The sequence below is a fragment of the Neofelis nebulosa genome, chromosome 2 (assembly GCF_028018385.1).
Source record: "Neofelis nebulosa isolate mNeoNeb1 chromosome 2, mNeoNeb1.pri, whole genome shotgun sequence".
Classification (NCBI taxonomy): Eukaryota; Metazoa; Chordata; class Mammalia; order Carnivora; family Felidae; genus Neofelis; species Neofelis nebulosa.
In genome coordinates, this window is record NC_080783.1 from 204,503,463 (window position 1) to 204,521,241 (window position 17,779).

At 53.9% G+C, this 17,779-nt stretch overlaps 1 protein-coding gene across 3 annotated transcripts in view; it reads left to right on the plus strand.

Moving 5' to 3' along the window:
• The window catches only part of MYOM3 (myomesin 3), a 49,475-nt gene extending 34,617 nt beyond the window's left edge, over positions 1-14,858 (plus strand). For all 3 annotated transcript variants that reach the window (XM_058718638.1, XM_058718639.1, XM_058718640.1), the window contains 16 exons: positions 180-336; positions 1,005-1,114; positions 2,349-2,393; positions 3,066-3,202; positions 5,090-5,234; positions 5,348-5,407; positions 5,824-5,891; positions 6,682-6,792; positions 8,540-8,627; positions 9,163-9,201; positions 9,447-9,555; positions 10,715-10,878; positions 11,110-11,146; positions 11,336-11,358; positions 12,095-12,150; positions 13,444-14,858. In XM_058718638.1, coding sequence (XP_058574621.1) covers positions 180-336; positions 1,005-1,114; positions 2,349-2,393; positions 3,066-3,202; positions 5,090-5,234; positions 5,348-5,407; positions 5,824-5,891; positions 6,682-6,792; positions 8,540-8,627; positions 9,163-9,201; positions 9,447-9,555; positions 10,715-10,878; positions 11,110-11,146; positions 11,336-11,358; positions 12,095-12,150; positions 13,444-13,737 — 1,643 coding nt within the window. In that variant the 3' untranslated portion in view covers positions 13,738-14,858. The remainder of the gene's footprint in view (positions 1-179; positions 337-1,004; positions 1,115-2,348; positions 2,394-3,065; positions 3,203-5,089; positions 5,235-5,347; positions 5,408-5,823; positions 5,892-6,681; positions 6,793-8,539; positions 8,628-9,162; positions 9,202-9,446; positions 9,556-10,714; positions 10,879-11,109; positions 11,147-11,335; positions 11,359-12,094; positions 12,151-13,443) is intronic.
• The last annotated feature ends 2,921 nt before the right edge of the window (positions 14,859-17,779 follow it).

The window sequence follows — 17,779 nt, forward strand, 5'->3', positions numbered from 1 at the left end:
CATTAGAGCTGAGAGGGAGCTGATCACACAAGGCCTTGGAGACCCGGGCAAGGAGACTGGGGTTTATCATTTTATTCGAGCGCAAATGGGCAGCTGTGGAAAGGGTTAAGCAGGAAGGCGAGTGACTTGGGTTGATTGCTTCTCAACGTCTGGTGCCCTGCCTTGGGTCCTGCCCTCAGATGCCCGAGAGATCGAGGTTGGTGTGGATGAAGAGGGCTTTATCTACTTGGCTTTCGAAGCCCCCGAGGCCCCTGACTCGTCAGAGTTTCAGTGGTCCAAGGACTACAAGGGCCCGCCAGACCCCCAGAGGGTCAAGGTCGAGGAGAAAGCTAACAAGTAAGTGAGGGCAGAGGGGCAGTGTAACTAGTCCACAGGTCCCAAAGGCTGTCAGGTGAGTGGGGAGAAGTTCAGGGGCAAGGCCACCGGTTGGGGGGGGTGGGGGGAGACTCACGATAGTGGGCCTGGCTGGGGCTGCTTGGTCTCTCACCAAGGACGCCGGCTGCCACCTTAGGTAGAAATGCGGGGATGATGCATTTAAGGGCAAAAATGGCAACATTCACTAAAGATTCTTCTGCAAGGAATTGTGCTGCCAAGGAGACGCAAAGCTCGTGGTTTCTAGCCTGGGTGCCAACGGCTTGCTCTCGAAAGTTCTCTGGGCTCAGCGTCCTCACGTGTAAAAAGAGGGGTTGGGACCAGAGGTCAAACGTCCCCATGTCTCACTCGCCCACCCCCAGCAGCTCTGGCTTTGGCCCTGTCCAGATGATGGCTTGAGCCCTGGGGGGCAAGAGGGCAGTGTGGCCAGTAGGAAGACCCTGTGCCAGAGAGCCTGGCTAACGGGGCCATTGAAGGTGCCAGGCCAGAGCTACCCTGGGCAGGGCACCCCGGGGGGGGGGGGGGGTAAGGAGGCGTGGCCAGGGGTGGGGCTGGGGTGCCGGGGCCTGCAGTTCTCAGGCCTCCAGGGCACAAGGCTCCTCACCCAGTCTCTGCTCTCCTCTCTCCGCCAGGTCCAAGGTCATCCTGAAAGAGCCTGGCCTTGAGGATTTGGGCACCTACTCAGTAGTGGTCACCGATGCTGACGAAGACATCTCGGCCAGCCACACGCTGACTGAGGAAGGTAATGCCCCTGCCCCACTGCCACCTCCCCCAGAGAGACAGGCCCACATCAAGAGTCCCGAACACAAATGTCCCCAGAGGCTGGCAAGGAGCAACAAAAACTGATAAAGCAGCGATTTCCGGAGAAGTAGGCCGTCACCCACCCATTCAGTCAGCCAGTCCATTGATGAGTATCTGTGGAGCGCCTGCCATACTCCAGACACTGTCCTGGGCACTGCGAACTCAACAGTCAAAAATCCCTGCTCGGCGGAGTTCACGTTCTTCTTGTCTCTCTTTCCCTTTTCTACTTTTGATAAAAAGCAAAGGTACCAGAATTATTTCACCTCCTTCTGTCGCCCCAGAAATACCACAGCGCAGGGTGAGGGCAAATTGCAAATGGCCGCTGGTCTGAGGAACCAGGGCAATAGGGAGCAGCAGGGACTGTGGCAAACCAGAGAGGGGATGCTGTGTCTCAAGGGTCAGCCACGTTTGATGGCTTAGACAGAACTGGAGCCAGTGCTGTTGACGGACAAGACTCCGGCTCCGCTGTCCCCAGAGTACGAGGGGCGACGGGCCGCCGTCTTCCCGGCTGAGTGCTTGCTCGTGAGGCCCTCTGATTTTGTTAAGATGCAGAAGCCGCGCAGGCTCAGGTTCCGAGTCCACCTCCATAATCTGCCGGCTGCTTGATGTGGAGCAAGCCGCGTCGCCTCTCTGGACCTCGGTTGGCTCATCTGCAAAGGGAGATGATAATCCCCGGGGCTGTCCCAGCAGAAACAATGTTATGCGGATACAGTCAGGTGATTGACTGTCTGCAGACTCAAGCCACGTTTGTGGTTTTCGTTTTATTCTGTTTGCACTTTGCCATGAGTCGAGACTCACCATACTCAGGGCTCTGGGGCTTACAAGGGAAAATGAAGTGTGGGCCCCACCCCGGCCACCAGTGGGCCTGGAGCGGTCAGAGGGGACAGTAGTGCTCACCCCACAGCGCTGTGTGAGGACGGGTGAGGGCACGCGGAGCCCGGCACAAGGTAAAACTTCCCGGAGGAGGTAGCACCCCTCAGGCGGCCTACAGCACTGTCCCTCACCCTCACCTCCTGTGTAGCGAGTAACTCCAGGCTGGGGGGTGGGGGGAGGGGGGGGTCTCTTGGGACTTTCACCCAGCACGGGACGCTAGGATGGCTCCCATGAACCCACTGGCCCCGGGCACTTCACTCTCCTTGTTTTGTTTTGTTTCTCCTTGCGCCTCCCGGTCCCAGAGTTGAACAAGCTGAAGAAGTTGAGCCATGAGATCAGAAACCCAGGTAGGCTGGGCCCTCGGGGGTGTCTGGAGCAGAGCTGACTGGGGCCCAGCAGAGGGGACAGAGGATGGGAGCATCACGGGGCTGCAGGGTCAGAGGCCTGGGGAGTCTGCGGTCCGCAAAGGAGAAAAGGGCGGCCAGCAGGGCGGGAAGGGAATACAAAGGAGGGCAGAGTAGATGGCTTCATCCTCTTGTAATTGTTATTGGCTCTTCCGTCCTGTGGACTTTGGATCATCTCAACCTCCGCCCCCTTCCGTTGCTTAGCAGCAGCGTGTGGTCCCCAGAGCAGGGGTCACACACCTGGGTGCACCTGGGAGTCACCCTGATAACTTTTAAAGCCCCAGTGTCCAGGCCGTGCCTTAGACAAATCAGAACCTCTGGGGCTGGAGCCCAGACATTCACCTTTTTAAAAATCCTCAGGGATCCAGTGCCGGGCCAGGGTGAGAACCATGGCCTCAGATCCCTAGGGAGATGGGACGCTTCTCTGAGATGAATTGCATTAGAGGGACTGAATGTGGAAACCGTCCCCGGACCTCCATCCCAGCGGCGTGGCCCTCAGACTCTTGAAGCGCTTTGCCTGTTAAATGGCCAGGGTGTGCTCACGGTGGGGCTGGTCGGGAGTGGAGAGGGGAGACGGGTGCCCCACCCACCCGCTTCTTGTCCTCCGCCTTCCAGTGATCAAGCTGATCTCTGGCTGGAACGTTGACATCCTCGAGCAAGGAGAGGTGCGCCTGTGGCTGGAAGTGGAAAAGTTATCTCCCGCCGCTGAGCTGCATCTAATCTTCAACGAGAAGGAGATCTTCAGCTCACCGGTAACCGGGGGCTCAGACTTCTTAGGGGAGGTGCCCCCACCCCCCTCCCGTCCGGGACGCGGCGTCTGGCGGGGCCAACAGCACCCCCTAGTGGACATTTCAGGAACGGCCACATGCTTTGTCACAGCGATGAGATGGGGGTGGGGACACCTGGTGGCTAGGGCCCACCAGTGCGAGAAACACTCCCACGGATAAAGACTCTCCATCCCCCCCCCCCCCCCCGCCACACACAACTTTTGACTGTCCTACTAGACATTCTTAAGATTAAAAACCTACATTCACGCTTACAGTTCTCTGAACCTAGACCCTCACCTTGTGATACAAAGTATTTGTGCAGTTTTAACATACACCGAATAGACAAGTTACTCCGTTAGCCACCTGACCCTACACTCTTTCGTTCATTTTCCTGTTCTTTTTTGTACAAAATGGCTTTTGATCTTTTTGCTTTACCGAGCTTCTCTTAAATTCAAACCAGTTCATCATAAATCAGTGCAACAAGACAGATTATCGCTGAGCATCTACTATTGAAATGCATATGATTTTTATTTCTTCTTCACGTTACAGTTGTGGTATAAAAAAAATCATGCCTGTCGATAGATTGTATTAGATTGAAGCATGAGTTGCCCACGTTCAACTGTTTTTACAAACATGGCAATTTCAGTCTCAGGAGAGATTCGATCATACTGCCATGTTGTTTGCAAATTGCATTTTCAGATGGCAAAGTGGGCATCAGACAATATGTGTTACAGAGAGGAGCACTGGTTCTGACAGAGGAGAATCTGCTCAGGGCTGGATGTCAGGACTCCTACCTGTGGGCTGTGTGCCCTTGGGCAGGCCTGTGCACCTCTCTGTGCCTCCGTTTCTATATCGGTACAATGGGGCTGGTTGTCCCGGGATCAGAAGAAGCAAACGAGAAAATAGACATGAAACTTCTACACAAAGATTAACAGCGACCTTGGCACATGGTAGAGGAAGTGTGAAAAAGTCCGCCCTCTTGAGTGCGTGGCATTGGGACTATCGGTTGTCCCTACAGAAAAATAAAACTATTCGTGAGATCGAGCCCCGCATGGGACTCTACACTTACAGTGCGCAGGGCCTGCTTCTGCTTCTCTCTCTGTCTGCCCCTCCCCTGCTTGCACTTGCTGTCTCTCAAAATAAACTTAGAAGAAAGGGCGGGGGAAGTACCTGGGCGGCTCAGTGGTTAAGCGTCCGACTTCTGCTCAGGCCATGATCTCACACTCCGTGAGTTTGAGCCCCGCATCCGGCTCTGTGCTGACAGCTCAGAGCCTGGAGCCTGCCTCAGATTCTGTGTCTCCCTCTCTCTCTGCCTCTCCCCTACTCACCCTCTGTCTCTTTCTCTCTCAAAAACATAAATAGACATTAAAAAAAATTATAAAAAAAATAAAACTAGATGGCTCCCTCAAATCATACATACAAATAAGTCCAGAGAGAAGACAGTCCTAAATGTGGAAAATAAAACTTTTAAAAACTGTTAGAACGTGACAAAATGTAAATGAGTGTTAATTCTGGGTAGCAAGCACACAGGCATTTTTTATATTATCCTTTAAACTTGTATGGGGATTTGTAGAAAATGTGGCACAGTGGGGGTTTGGGCTTATTATTAATCGCAGTTAACCCAAGTACCCAAGACTCTCCTGTGCCCACTGGGCCCCAGGGTGTTCCCGGGGGCCGGTGTGACACAGCCCAGGGCTATAGGAGAAGCAGAGTTACCCAGGGCCTCCTCCCCAGTCTCTGAAGGCATCTAACTCGCACATATCACACCCCCCACCCCTTCAAGTCCAGATACGCCCTGATTTGTGTCCCACAGTACAAATTCCCTGGGATAGGAAAAGGGCAAAAAAGATTCTCCGGCTTTATTCTCCCCAGAACCGCAAAATCAATTTTGACCGAGCGAAGGGCCTGGTGGAAGTGATCATCCAGAACTTGTCGGAGGATGACAAAGGATCCTATACTGCTCAGCTCCAGGATGGAAAAGCCAAAAACCAGATCACCCTGGCACTGGTGGATGACGGTCAGCCGGGCCCTGCCCGCCCCACACGCCCAACCTGGCCTCTCAGTTCCGGGCCCTGTGTCCACCCCCACGCTCCTCCCGGCTCACAACTCTTCCTCCCGATGTGTTCACAGATTTTGACAAACTTCTGCGGAAAGCGGACGCTAAGAGGAGAGACTGGAAGAGAAAACAGGGTAAGAACTGCTGGGGTGAAGTTCAGAGGCTGTGGCCACCAAGCCAGCAGTCAGTGCTGGGGACCTGCTAGGGACCTGCGGGACGGGACGGGTGGGCTAACAGGTCCCTCAGCCCCACTGGGTCCCCGAGGGAGGGCCACTGCAATTCAATGCAGCTCTGTCCCAGTGCAAGAACAAGACACAGAGCAACACCCCTGAGGGTCAAGCCCAACCCTGAGAGTGACACCTCCTTAAATTTGGCACCCCAGGCACCTCTCCTGCCTCACCTCCGTCCCTGCCTTAGTGGCGGCAGAATCTGAGGGACCTGTGGTCTCTAGCTGCCCCTCCCCCGCGGGCTGCCCCCCATCTCACCACCAGGTGGCGCCCTGGCGGAGCCTGGAGCTCTGACGGTGGGCGTGTTTGTTTTGTGCTCGCAGGTCCCTATTTCGAGGAGCCCTTGCAGTGGAAGGTCACGGAGGACTGCCAAGTGCTCCTGACATGCAAGGCAAATCCCCGCCCCTGCCTCCAGCCCTGCCCCCCCCCCCCAGTGCGGGGAGCATGTGGCTCGTCCCCCCCAGCGCGGTGGCTGTCCTTGCCCGCTTTCCCAAATTCCTGTGCTTGGCTGATCCCAAGGAGAAGTAGCCCCAGGAGGAACAGTTTAACTAGAAAACAAAGCTACTCCCTGGAAGAGCCCAAGGAGCCAAATTAGTGGGGGTCCCATCAGCCTTCAGCTAGATCTCCCAGCTGTTCCAGGAAGGGGTTCTGTGGGGCCAGGGGGGCCAGGAGCAAGTGAGGGGTCTATATATGGAGAGGGATTCCCTAATGTTTGTTAGTAGCCTTGCCAGACCCTGTGCTCAGCACCCATCTGCCTCACAATCATCTGTGAGACAGGCGTGGGTCGGAGAACAAGTAGAGAAACAGCTCAAGACCACGGGGTAGGAGGTGAAGTCTGGAGCGTGGTTTTAACGCAGTCTGCCTCCAAGGGTGGTGCTCCTTCTCAGCACCCTGCAGCCTCTTTAGATGCCTGGAGAAGGGTAGGATCTGTAAGACGCACAGACGCTTACAAGGAAAAATAGAGTAGAGAAGAGATCAGATCCAGAATGTGGAACGAGCAGAGGACATGCGGTGTGAAGGAAGGAATAGTTGAGATCTAAGAAGGAATTAGCTACGAGCGAGTACGGGGGTGAGGGACACGCAAGTTTGTAGGAAAAAAAAGAGAGAGAGATCTGATGAGTCGAGTTCTTACTTAAAAAGAGAAAGCCTGAGAGAGTCTCTTCATTCCCTACCTCCCTCAGGCAACCAACACCAAGAAGGAAACCTGCTTCCAGTGGTTCTTCCAGAAGAAAGAGACACCGGACGGTCAGTACGACCCACAGACTGGAGTGGGAATCCTGTGCATCGAGGAGGTAAGTGCAACCCCAGGTCTCACACCCTCCAGGCAGCACCAGGAGCACTGGGCACCGGAGTCAGGAGCACTGGACACGCAGTCAAGAGCACTGGGCACGGAGTCAGGAGCGGGGCTGGGACCAGGATGAGGCCAGTGAGACACTCACTTCGAGCACAGAATTTAAGGGGGCACTAAAAACTCAGTAATCAAGATAAATAACATTTCACGCAGTATTTTTTGAACCAAAATTAACTCAAGGGAAAAAAAAGCCCATGGAGGGGAAAATAGAAACATTTTAGGTAAAGGCAGGAACAGCAATACAGATATTTCCTTTTGTTTGGATTGCATTTCTGGCCCCGCCACTAACGGTGTGACCTTGGGCCAGTCATTGTCCTCTGAGCTCAGCGTTCGTCTGTAACATGAATGGGTCAGAAGGGACGCTCAGTCAAAGATTTGTTCCTGCCCCGACCAAGAGTGTAGGATTCAGGGCCGGAAGGCGATCGCTATGTGAGGCGGGTCTGGGCAGAGCAGAACAGGCCTGAGGCTTAGTTCTCCAGCCCACTTGGCCTTCAGAGGGTGGGTGGCCTGGTTGAGATGGAAACACAAGGCCTGTGCTCAAACCTTCGATGCTTCTCTGCCCTGCGGCTGGTTTCTGCGGCCTCACGGGGTGCCACGGAGGACTGGAGCAAATGTGAGTTTGCTGACCAGGAAGGGAACAGTGACTTCAGGGTCTTCCCCCAAATCCCGGCCGGGATGATGCCACAACCGGCCTTTGTCGCCACAGCGCAAGCTCCTGGCACAGGGCAAGTAGGCGCTTCGTAGCTCGAGAGGCTTGTTGTAATAATCGCTTGGATTATCTTTGGCTTTCTGGCTTCCAAAGAGTTACCGCCCTTTGTAGCGACAGCCCATGGCCAGGGCGAGGATTATGCCACCATCTCACAGGCGAGTAAATGGAGGCTCCGAGCCGTTAAGTGCAAAGACACAATCACCCCCACCCCCCCGCCCCCGGTTTGGCTGGGACTTTGGAGCCTCCACTGGGGGAGGAGGGGGCCAAGCAGGAGAGGTCTGTTGGGGTTCAGCTCTCCAATCCCCAGGTCAAGGGTTGTCTCTGCCTTGCATTCTGCCTCAAAACACACTATGGAGAGATGGTCGGAGTGGGAGAGACCCTTTGAGGGGGGACAGGGAAGCAGATAGTTCTCCCAGGGCCCGAAGGAGATGCTGTGCAAGGAGAGGTCACTTGTGACAGCTGGACCTTGCTTCAGGAGCGCAACCCAGGCTCTTGCTTTGCTGAGTGTCAGTTCGGGCTTCATTTGGGGTTGACGAGCACGCGCCAGCAAGGAGCCCCTTGTCCTGGCCAAAAGATAGCACGCTTCCTTCTGGAGAAGTGCAGAGGGGTCCCTCCAGCCGGGGCCTCCAGGGAGCAGGGCAGCTCAGGCAACCCTGCAAAGAGAGGTCCTCATGTCCTTCTCGGTGCAGCTGCCTGTGAATCTAAAGGTGGGGTGTCTGCTTCTGCCCTCAGTCCCCCCCCCGCCTCCCGCTACCTGCCCCCCGGCCCAGACCAGCCCTGAACTTGGAATCAAAGAGCTCCAGAGGTAGCAGAAGCCTTAGAGATCACCCATTCCAGATGGGTAAACTGAGGCCCAGAGAGGAGAAGAGTTTTTGCCTGCGATCACACAGAGAGTTAGGGGCAGGCCTGGAGCCCAGGCTGATCGGCACTCCTTCCAGAACCTATGCCAATACCCTCATGCTCTCATCCTTCTTTCCAGCTGTCCAAAGAGGACAAGGGAATTTATAGAGCAACGGTTTCTGACAATCGAGGGGAGGATGACACCATACTGGACCTCACAGGTGAAGGTAGGAGCTGGCGATGTGAGAGATGGGCCGGGAGGACCCAGGGATCACACAGAACCACAAGATGTGATACGACCTGTAGGGTAAAATTTATGAGATCACCATATCACTTGGGGCAATAGAGAAGCTAAGGGACCTGCCCAAGGCTGCACAGCGGGTGGGTGGCCGGGACCTGGTCTGCGATACCGAAATCCGGGTTCTCTGCAGCATACCGCCGTGAGCCTAGGCTTTGAGACCCGAAGCCGGAGTTCACCCCTCCACCTCCTACCGAGCCCCAGGCTCAGTCAGCCATCAGGCTGGTTGACTCAGCCTCCAAGAAAATTGTCAGGCTGCCCTATTTGTCCTCCATCCGTGGTGCCCCCCTGTCCCATCAATCAGTGAGTGCCCCAGACCCAAGCCAGTGAGGGGACATCCTGTGGAGCTCCCTGTACCCTGAGCTGTTCATGAGGTCCACCAGGCTTTCCCAGGGACATGCCTACCCCTGGCACATCCCTCGAAGGACCCTATGTCAGCTGACCATCTCTCTGTCTCCCTCCAGCCCTGGATGCCATCTACACTGAGCTGGGCAGGATTGGTGGTAAGCAAGCCCCCCCCCACCCTTTTTTCAGCCCTGTCCTGATGCCAAATAGCCTCCAACGCACCTCCAGCCAGCCTTGGCTGCCAGGCATGGGTTTAGTTTCCAATCTCAAAGATCGACGGAGAAGTTCGTACCTCCTCACAATGCTGCATTTCTCCCGCCGCACCTGTAGAGCAGTGGGGGGAGCTGGCTGGCACCCAGATGTGCTGCCCAAAGGGCCTTGGCCTTCTCCTTTGCCTCCCCAGCCCTCTCTGCAACCCCGCTGAAAATCCAGGGGACCGAAGAGGGGATCCGGATCTTCAGCAAGGTCAAGTACTACAATATCCAGTACATGAAAACCACCTGGTTCCACAAGTAAGTTGGCCTTTCCCTGGAGCCCTAGCCCAGCTCTGGGGGTGGGGGAGTAGAGGGTGGGGGAGGACAGACGGCATCTGTCCCAGAGCCCAATCCCACGGGGGTGGCAGAGACAGGGTCTCTCACTAGTCACGCTGTCCACAGAGAATCAGGGATAGGGAAGAGCAATGAAAGGTACAGAAGGGAGGTTCCCCAAGGAAGGTAGGAACCCTGGTGGTAAACCCATTTTTCTAGCACATCCATGGCCACAGAAGCATCATTGTCTTAGAGAAGCATCTTGGAAGGATGCAGAATGAGGGAGGACCAGATGGTCGGGCGGGTCACGGCGCCTTTGTGGGTCTTTGCAGCCTTAGCAAACTCAGGCAGCCAGGCTGAGGGGATAGGTGCAGGCAGAGGGATGTGTGGGGCTGACAACGGACTGCGTGCCAGGGCCGGAAGGCAGGATGGGTAAGTTACCCACAGAAACTCAGCCGGGAGCTAAGGGACTGCAGACAGTTTGAGAGCATTATTTTCCCGGTGCTGCTTACCATTTGCATGCCTCAGCCTTGTGGAGCAGACATTGCTGCACTCATCCTATGGAGAAGGCTAGACTGACTTGGTCAAGTTTGTCAAATGAGTTTGTCAAAGCCAAGGGCTCCTTTCCTAGCCAGAGTTTCTGAGCCCTGTGACCAGGTCCACAGGTGTCACTTCTGCAACACAACACTGAGGACATGGACCGGGCATCTCCAGGAATGAAATACAAGTAAAGAAGGGAAGGAGTCGATATGGTTTTTAAGGACTAGGGAAGGATGATGGTGGGAAGACATGCTGGGAGGGTTTAAGCTGAGGAAAATGAAGAGGTGAGGAAGTGATCCCCGGGGGTGGAGGACGTGGGGATCACTGACCCCAGAGCCCCGTTTCTTTAAGGTCCCAGGCTGAAGGACACATCACAAATACAGACTCAGCACTGGAACATGGTTGATGTGCCATGAATTTGCTGAATGAATGAATGAATGAATGATGGATGGTCAGCCCACAGATCTGGAAACAAAACCCCAGGAGAGGAGTTTGCGGGGTGGGGGTGGGGGGTGCCTGTAGACCCCTAGCCAGCCAACACTGATGAGCAGGGCAGCACTGACAGGCTGAGCCGTGTTCAACATTTCTTTGCCCGCATATCCAGAGAAAAACGCCTGGAGAGTGGTGATCGGGTGAGGGCTGGCACCACCCTGGATGAGATCTGGCTCCACATCCTGGACCCCAAGGACTCAGACAAGGGCAAATACACCCTGGAGATAGCCGCCGGGAAGGATACCCGGCAGCTCTCAACTGATCTCTCGGGACAAGGTGAGCTGTCCATCCGTCTGTCTGCAGAGAAACCTGTTTAGAAAATCCTGTGGTCTTTTGGGGGCAGGGGACTCCCATCTCACCACCCAATCCTGGCACTGCCCCGAGAGAACACAGGGATGGGAAGACGGTGGAGGAACAGTCAGCGCTAAGCCCTGTAACCTGCAGGTCACAGGGACTGAGGCTCTGACGCTCCCCCCCCCCCCACCTCCCTCTCTTTCCTTCTGGCAGCTTTTGACGACGCCTTGGCTGAGCACCAGAGGCTGAAGTAAGTGCCCCCTGCATTTCTTGTGTGAACCATCGGCCCCTTGGGGTCTGGCACGAGCTGGGTACAGGACCCCTTCCTGGGAGCCTCAGCCAGCTGTGCCTTTCCCTCATCGCCCCCTCACCCCCACCCCGGGCAGGCCTGTCCTTTATCAAATGGAACTCAAGCGTTTTTCCCATTTCTGTTTTTCAGAGCCTTGGCCATCATTGAGAAGAGTAAGTCCAGTCGTATTTCTGTTATTTTCATGTCTGAGTTCGGGGCAGCTTCCCGTGAGTTCATGCCTCCTGGCAGGGCTCTGAGGTCCCAGCTCCCCATGGGGTCTGTGTGGCTGTGGGCGGCAGGGACAGGACGACAGATGGATGGATAAGGGGTCCACGGACGCCTGATGTGTGGGTGTGGACTGAGCAGGTGCAGCAGCTGGGTCCTGAAAGGCAGGGATAGACAGGAGGGAGGCTGGGCGGGCTTTGGGCTTTCCGGGTGAGGGGTGAGGGCTGGGGAGAGGACGGCCTTAAAGCCGAAGCTCGTTCTGCCTGTTGGGACACTGGGGCCTCCTGCAGCCCAGGACACAGCCCCAACCCCAGAGGGACGTGAATTGGCCTCTGAGCAGCAAGGATGCCACCACCAAGTCCACACACGTTACCTTCATCAGGTGACCCCGGCCCATTCCTCCTCCCCAGTTCTGGAGGGGGAGGGGCACCTCACTGTCACCTTCAGGCACCACCGGTCATAAGGGTGACTTCAAGTCAATAACAGAAGCACAGCGTGTCCCTATCTTCTGTTTGTGAAGGCAAAGAAACACGTAATACGGACTTAAAGATTTCTACCCGAAATGATGAAAATAGAGAAAAGAAACATTGCTTAAAAATAAAACCCCCACTCTGTGGAACCTGATCCCGGGAAGCAGCTGGCAGGAAAGCATTCATCACCGAGGGTCTCTCTTTTCCCTTCCAGATCGTGCCAAGGTGGTGAGGGGCCTGCCCGATGTAGCCACCATCATGGAAGATAAGGTACTGACCAACCCCCGCAGTCCCACGCTATGCCCCCTCTCATATCCGTTACAGGTCTTGATACAAGGTAGCACCGTGGATTCGAGAGCCGAAGGAGCCGGATCCACCCGAGTCTGGCCGAGTGACCACAGTCACTGGGCACGTGTAGTATAAGGAGAGACACTGAGCCTAGTGTCGGGCCCGTGGGGGTGCTCACCCCAGCTCTCTGGGGGGCCCTGGGCGTCACAGCCTTCTGTCAGTGAACTTCCGTTTCCGTAGGAGTTCTACTTGGTGATCCCTAAAAACCCCTCTAGACCCGAAAATACCCAAGTCTAGTGTTCTAGAAAATGATCGTTAATGTTTGCATGGTGCTTACTTCGTGCCAGGCACTATTCCGTTATGTGCACGTACTTCAGTCTGTTTAACCATGAAGGCAACCACATGAAACGGGATTATTACTAGTCCCTCTTTGTAGCTGAGGAAACTGAAGCCCAGAGAGGTTAAGGGACTCTCCCAAGGTTACACGGCTCGAAGGGGCAGAGCTGAGATTCAGAATCTGCATGTGCCCAGCTCCCCACTGAGTGTTTGACTGTTAAACTGTAGCACTCTGTGTTGGAGCTTGTTCAAGGAATTTCAGGGGCTCCCTCTCCCCCGCCAAAATAAATAAATCAACATTTAAAAACAAAAAGAAGTTTCAAAGCCAATTCATAAATCTTTGTATTAAAGCAGTATAGTCTTCTTTACATGGTAAAATCCTAACGGCAGATATGCAACAAAAAACAATAAAGCAAAATTCAGGCCAATCTGGGGCAGATTTGCTAGGGTAACAATGGTCTGAAATTCCAACAAGTAAATGTGCCTGTAGAAAACTTGAGGGATGAAGGATGCGGAATTAAAATACGTTGCCTTGGGGCGCCTGGGTGGCGCAGTCGGTTAAGCGTCCGACTTCAGCCAGGTCACGATCTCGCGGTCCGTGAGTTCGAGCCCCGCGTCAGGCTCTGGGCCGATGGCTCAGAGCCTGGAGCCTGTTTCCGCTTCTGTGCCTCCCTCTCTCTCTGCCCCTCCCCCGTTCATGCTCTGTCTCTCTCTGTCCCAAAAATAAATTAAAAAAAAAAAAAAAAAAAATACGTTGCCTCTCCCATTTTACTGTTATCCTTTTATGGGTCACAAGAGAACACATGTAATACATTTATCACCAAGAGAAACGTACTGGGAGCTCTCCGGGCAGGGAGGTGGGGGGGGTAGTGAAGATGAACGCCACGTGTTAGTATGGGGAGGCCAGACTGAGTGTTCCCTTCCTGTGCTTTCCACCAGACCCTGTGCCTGACCTGTGTCATCTCGGGAGACCCCACCCCTGAAATCTCTTGGCTGAAGAACGACCAGCCTGTCACCTTCCTTGACCGCTACCACATGGAGGTGAAGGGGTCGGAGGTCACCATCACCATCGAAAGAGTCAACAGTGAGGACAGTGGGCGCTACGGCGTCTTCGTCAAGAACAAGTATGGCTCCGAGACGGGCCAGGTCACCATCAGCGTGTTTAAACATGGGGAGGAGGCCAAGGTGCTAGAGAAAATGAGAGAGCATGTTCAGACACAGCCTGAGGCCTAGTGTGCATGGCCCGGGAGGGTCAACCAGTGGGTCACAGGCCCCTGGGCCGGGCAGGGGGGAAGGGGACAGGGTGGAACCCAGGACGGGGGGTGAGAGTGCAGTGGGTACGCTAAAGCGCAGAGGCCAAGACCTTGCTGGGGTCCCGAGGGGTCTCGGGGTAGCGAGATGGGCACTGGACTTGGAGTGGAGAATTACACACAAGACCCCACTCCAAGTCCAAAGTCGCCGTGCACCTTGCCTATCTCATCTGCTAAATGGGAACTCCTACTCCGAGGGATTGTTTATGAAAACGCTTTATGGTTGTCACAACCGAGGGTGTCTGTTGGCATCTAGTAGGTAGAGGCCAGGGACGCTACTAAACCACAGCACCACCCCCCCCCTCCCCGACAGAATTATCAGACCCCAAAGGACAGTGGTGCTGAGGTTCATGAGTCCTGCCATAAACCCATAGATCGCCACGTCCCCCCTTAGGGGTCTATAGTTTCAATTCACTGAAGTTCAACAAACACTCTTCTGAGGTCCCTATGTGCCAGGCTGAGAATATCCCTGGAAACACAAAGATCGTTGAGATGCAGGCCCTGCCCTCGAGGCTTTAGCCCAGCAGGAGAGACAGACCTGGATATAAAAGACTCCAAGACAAGGCAGAGAAGGATGACAAAACAGACCCAAAGAAAGTGCCCCCAGAGGTCAGAGGAGGGAGATAGGTGTTCGTCCCAGTGGGGGAAGGTGGGCTTTAAAACACCTTCACAGGACTAGCGGAATTGGAGTTGGACGCTGGAAAGTGAGTCCAATTTGGCCACGGTATTGAGAGGAGGACATTTCAGGGTGACGCTGCCTCGGTGGCCTTGGCCTCCAGGCTGGAGAGGTGGAGAACCTCGGGACCTCCTCCAGCTTGGGGCCTCTGCCTGCAGTACGCGGCCCATACTGGTTGGCCTTGTCGGCTGGACCTCAGCACAGAGCCGGTCGTGTCGCCGCGCTCCAATCTCCTTCTTTTTTAAAAATGAGATTTGGAGGGAGTGGGGTTTATAAAATGATAGATGCTTATTGTAATATTTTGGAAAAACCCTGAAAATGATAGAGGAGAAAATAAAAATCATCAACACTCCCAACAGCAGGAGATACTCCCGCCTCCGATTTCTGAAATGGCTTCGGAAGTTCAGTATGAAACGATTCACTCCTCCATCCACTACCTACACATGCACGCAGAGTGGCTTAACTTATACCCCCCCCAGAGGCTCGCGTTCCAGGCTCCGTGGTGCGGTCAGAACGGGTGTTTGGCAAGGGGAGCCGGGGGGAACAGGGTGTGGGGGGAACGCCACTGTCCCTGGCTGGGAAAGAGTATCGGGATTGTGCGGATCTTGGAGGCAAACACGCCCAGGCTTGAAACCACAGGCTCGCCATGTGCCCTTGGGCGATTCTTTCCCTTCCTCGGGGCCTCTCTCTGCGTCCCATCTGTAACACGAGAAAGCTGAAAGATCATTTTTGAAGGCCTTCCGGCTGACACTAAGAGTTGTATTACCTCCCAGAACTTAACTCCCTTTGGCCTTGCTTTCCCCGTGACTGGTGGAAAAGAAGGCTGTATGCTATAGCCCCTGCTCCCGCTCTTGTACTTGGAGAGGGGACTTGGGTTCTTTCACGTGTCACTGCAAAATGTCACCTGCTTCAAAGAAATCAGAAAGCACAGTGTCCGTGCACTTTCTGCTTAGAGCTGTGACAGCCTCACATTTGCTTATGTATGTACTGGGTCATGACACAAAGCACTCCTCCTTCACGAGATCATCCCAACACAGGGAGGAGGTAGGCGGAGATCATGATGGTCACACGCACACCACGCTTCAGGGGCGCCTGGGTGGCTCAGTCGGTTAAGCGCCCGACTTCAGCTCCAATCGTGATCTCGCGGTTCGTGAGTTCAAGCCCCACGTCGGGCTCTGTGCGGACAGCTCAGAGCCTGGAGCCTACTTCAGATTCTATGTCTCCCCCTCTCTCTACCCCTCCCCTGCGTGCTCTCTCTCTCTCTCTCTCAAAAAATAAACATTTAAAAATTTAAAAAATAACCACTTTAAAGATTATGAAGCATTCTCATACCTCATTGCTAATCAGATCAAATGGGACAGCATCCTAGGCTCCATTTTCCCACACAGGGCGAATGAGAGCCCAAATGGTAAACGGCAGAGTCAGGACAAGAACAAGAGTCCCTGGGTCCTGGTCCAGAGGACGTTCTGCTCTGCCACACTGCCCTTGAGCAGTGTCCAAACCGCTGGCTTTCACCTTCTTCTACCCTTCCCAGTGGCCTCTGCTCCTGCCCCCAGCCTAGGCTGCTCTCAGCACCTGCTTCCTGGATCCCTCTGGCTCCTCCTTAGTTACGATTCCCTCTTGCTCCTTATTATTCTTTTAATGGCTCTTCCTGGGAAACATCTGTTGGTCTAGCCCGATCCCTGGTACCCTATGTGGGACTCAGAGAGGCAGAACTTCATCCGTCTTATCTGACGGAGCCCATCAGCAAACACGTGATCCCAGCATCCCCCAGGAGCCCTCGGTGGGTCTCCCAACATGCCAGACTTCCAGGGAGCAGTGGGGTCCCCCTTTATCCCCCCACCAGCCACCATCCCCTACACCTATTCTGCACCTTGGGTGCAATCCTTGGCCTAAAACATTAAGAGCTGTAAAGAGGGAGGGGCACCCGGGTGGCTTGGTTGAGCGTCCGACTTTGGTTCAGGTTGTGATCTTGTGGTTTGTGAGTTTGAGCCCCACGTCAGGCTCTGTGCTAACAGCTCAGAGCCTGGAGCCTGGAACTCTGTCTCCCTTTCTCTCTGCCCCTCCCCTGCTCATTCCCTCTCTCTCTCTCTCTCTCTCTCTCAAAAATAAACATTAAAAAAACTTTTATTTTTAAGAGCTGTAAACAGGGAGAGCATAGGCAGCAAGGGCCCTAAAGAGAAATGACTGCCCATTATTACAATTAACCTCTCCCCACTCGGCCTCAGCCACCACGCCAGATGCTTTCAATACCTTAAAATTTCCAAATCACTTCCAGCAACTTGGGTGACATTTTCATGCCAAAAATACTTTCAGAAGCCACACTCCCCAGATGTCTCTAGCTAGAGGAAGCCAGATATTTTCAGCATTTGAGAAAAGTATAAATCTTGAGGCCAGAGGAGTTTCAGCAAAGGAGTGGCCTGGGTTGGAGGGAAAGCAAACTGCACAGCCTGGAAGGAATGTGTCCCTCCTGGGCCCCTTCAATGTCATTGGGCTGGCTGAGGTTCATGTCACTGCTTCCTATGTGAGCAGATCTAAAGAAAGAGAAACACGAGGTCACCCAGAAGCCTTTGTATGCCAATTATAGACATGTTCATGATAAAATGAACCTTTGGGTTTGCTTTAAAATACTCCGGTTTTGGGGAATGCAAGCTGGTGCAGCCACTCTGGAAAACAGTCTGGAGGTTCCTCGAAAAACTAAAAATAGAATTACCCTACGACCCAGCAATTGCACTACTGGGCATTGATCCACGGGATATGGGTGTGCTGTTTCGAAGGGACACATGCACCCCCGTGTTTATAGCCGCACTATCAACAATAGCCAAAGTATGGAAAGAGCCCAAATGTCCATCGACGGATGAATGGATAAAGAAGATGTGGGATATACATACAATGGAGTATTACTCGGCAATCAAAAAGAATGAAATCTTGCCATTTGCAACTATGTGGATGGAACTGGAGGGTATTATGCTTAGTGAAATTAGAGAAAGACAAAAATCATATGGCTTCACTCATCTGAGGACTTTAAGAGACAAAACAGATGAACATAAGGGAAGGGAAACAAAGAATATAAAAACAGGAAGGGGACAAAACAGAAGAGACTCATAAATATGGAGAACAAACTGAGGGTTCCTGGAGGGGCTGTGGGAGGGGGGATGGGCTAAATGGGGAAGGGGCACTAAGGAATCTACTCCTGAAATCATTGTTGCACTATAGGCTAACTAATTTGGATGTAAGTTTTAAAAAAGTAAAAACGAAAACGAAAACTAAAAAATGAAATAAAATCCTC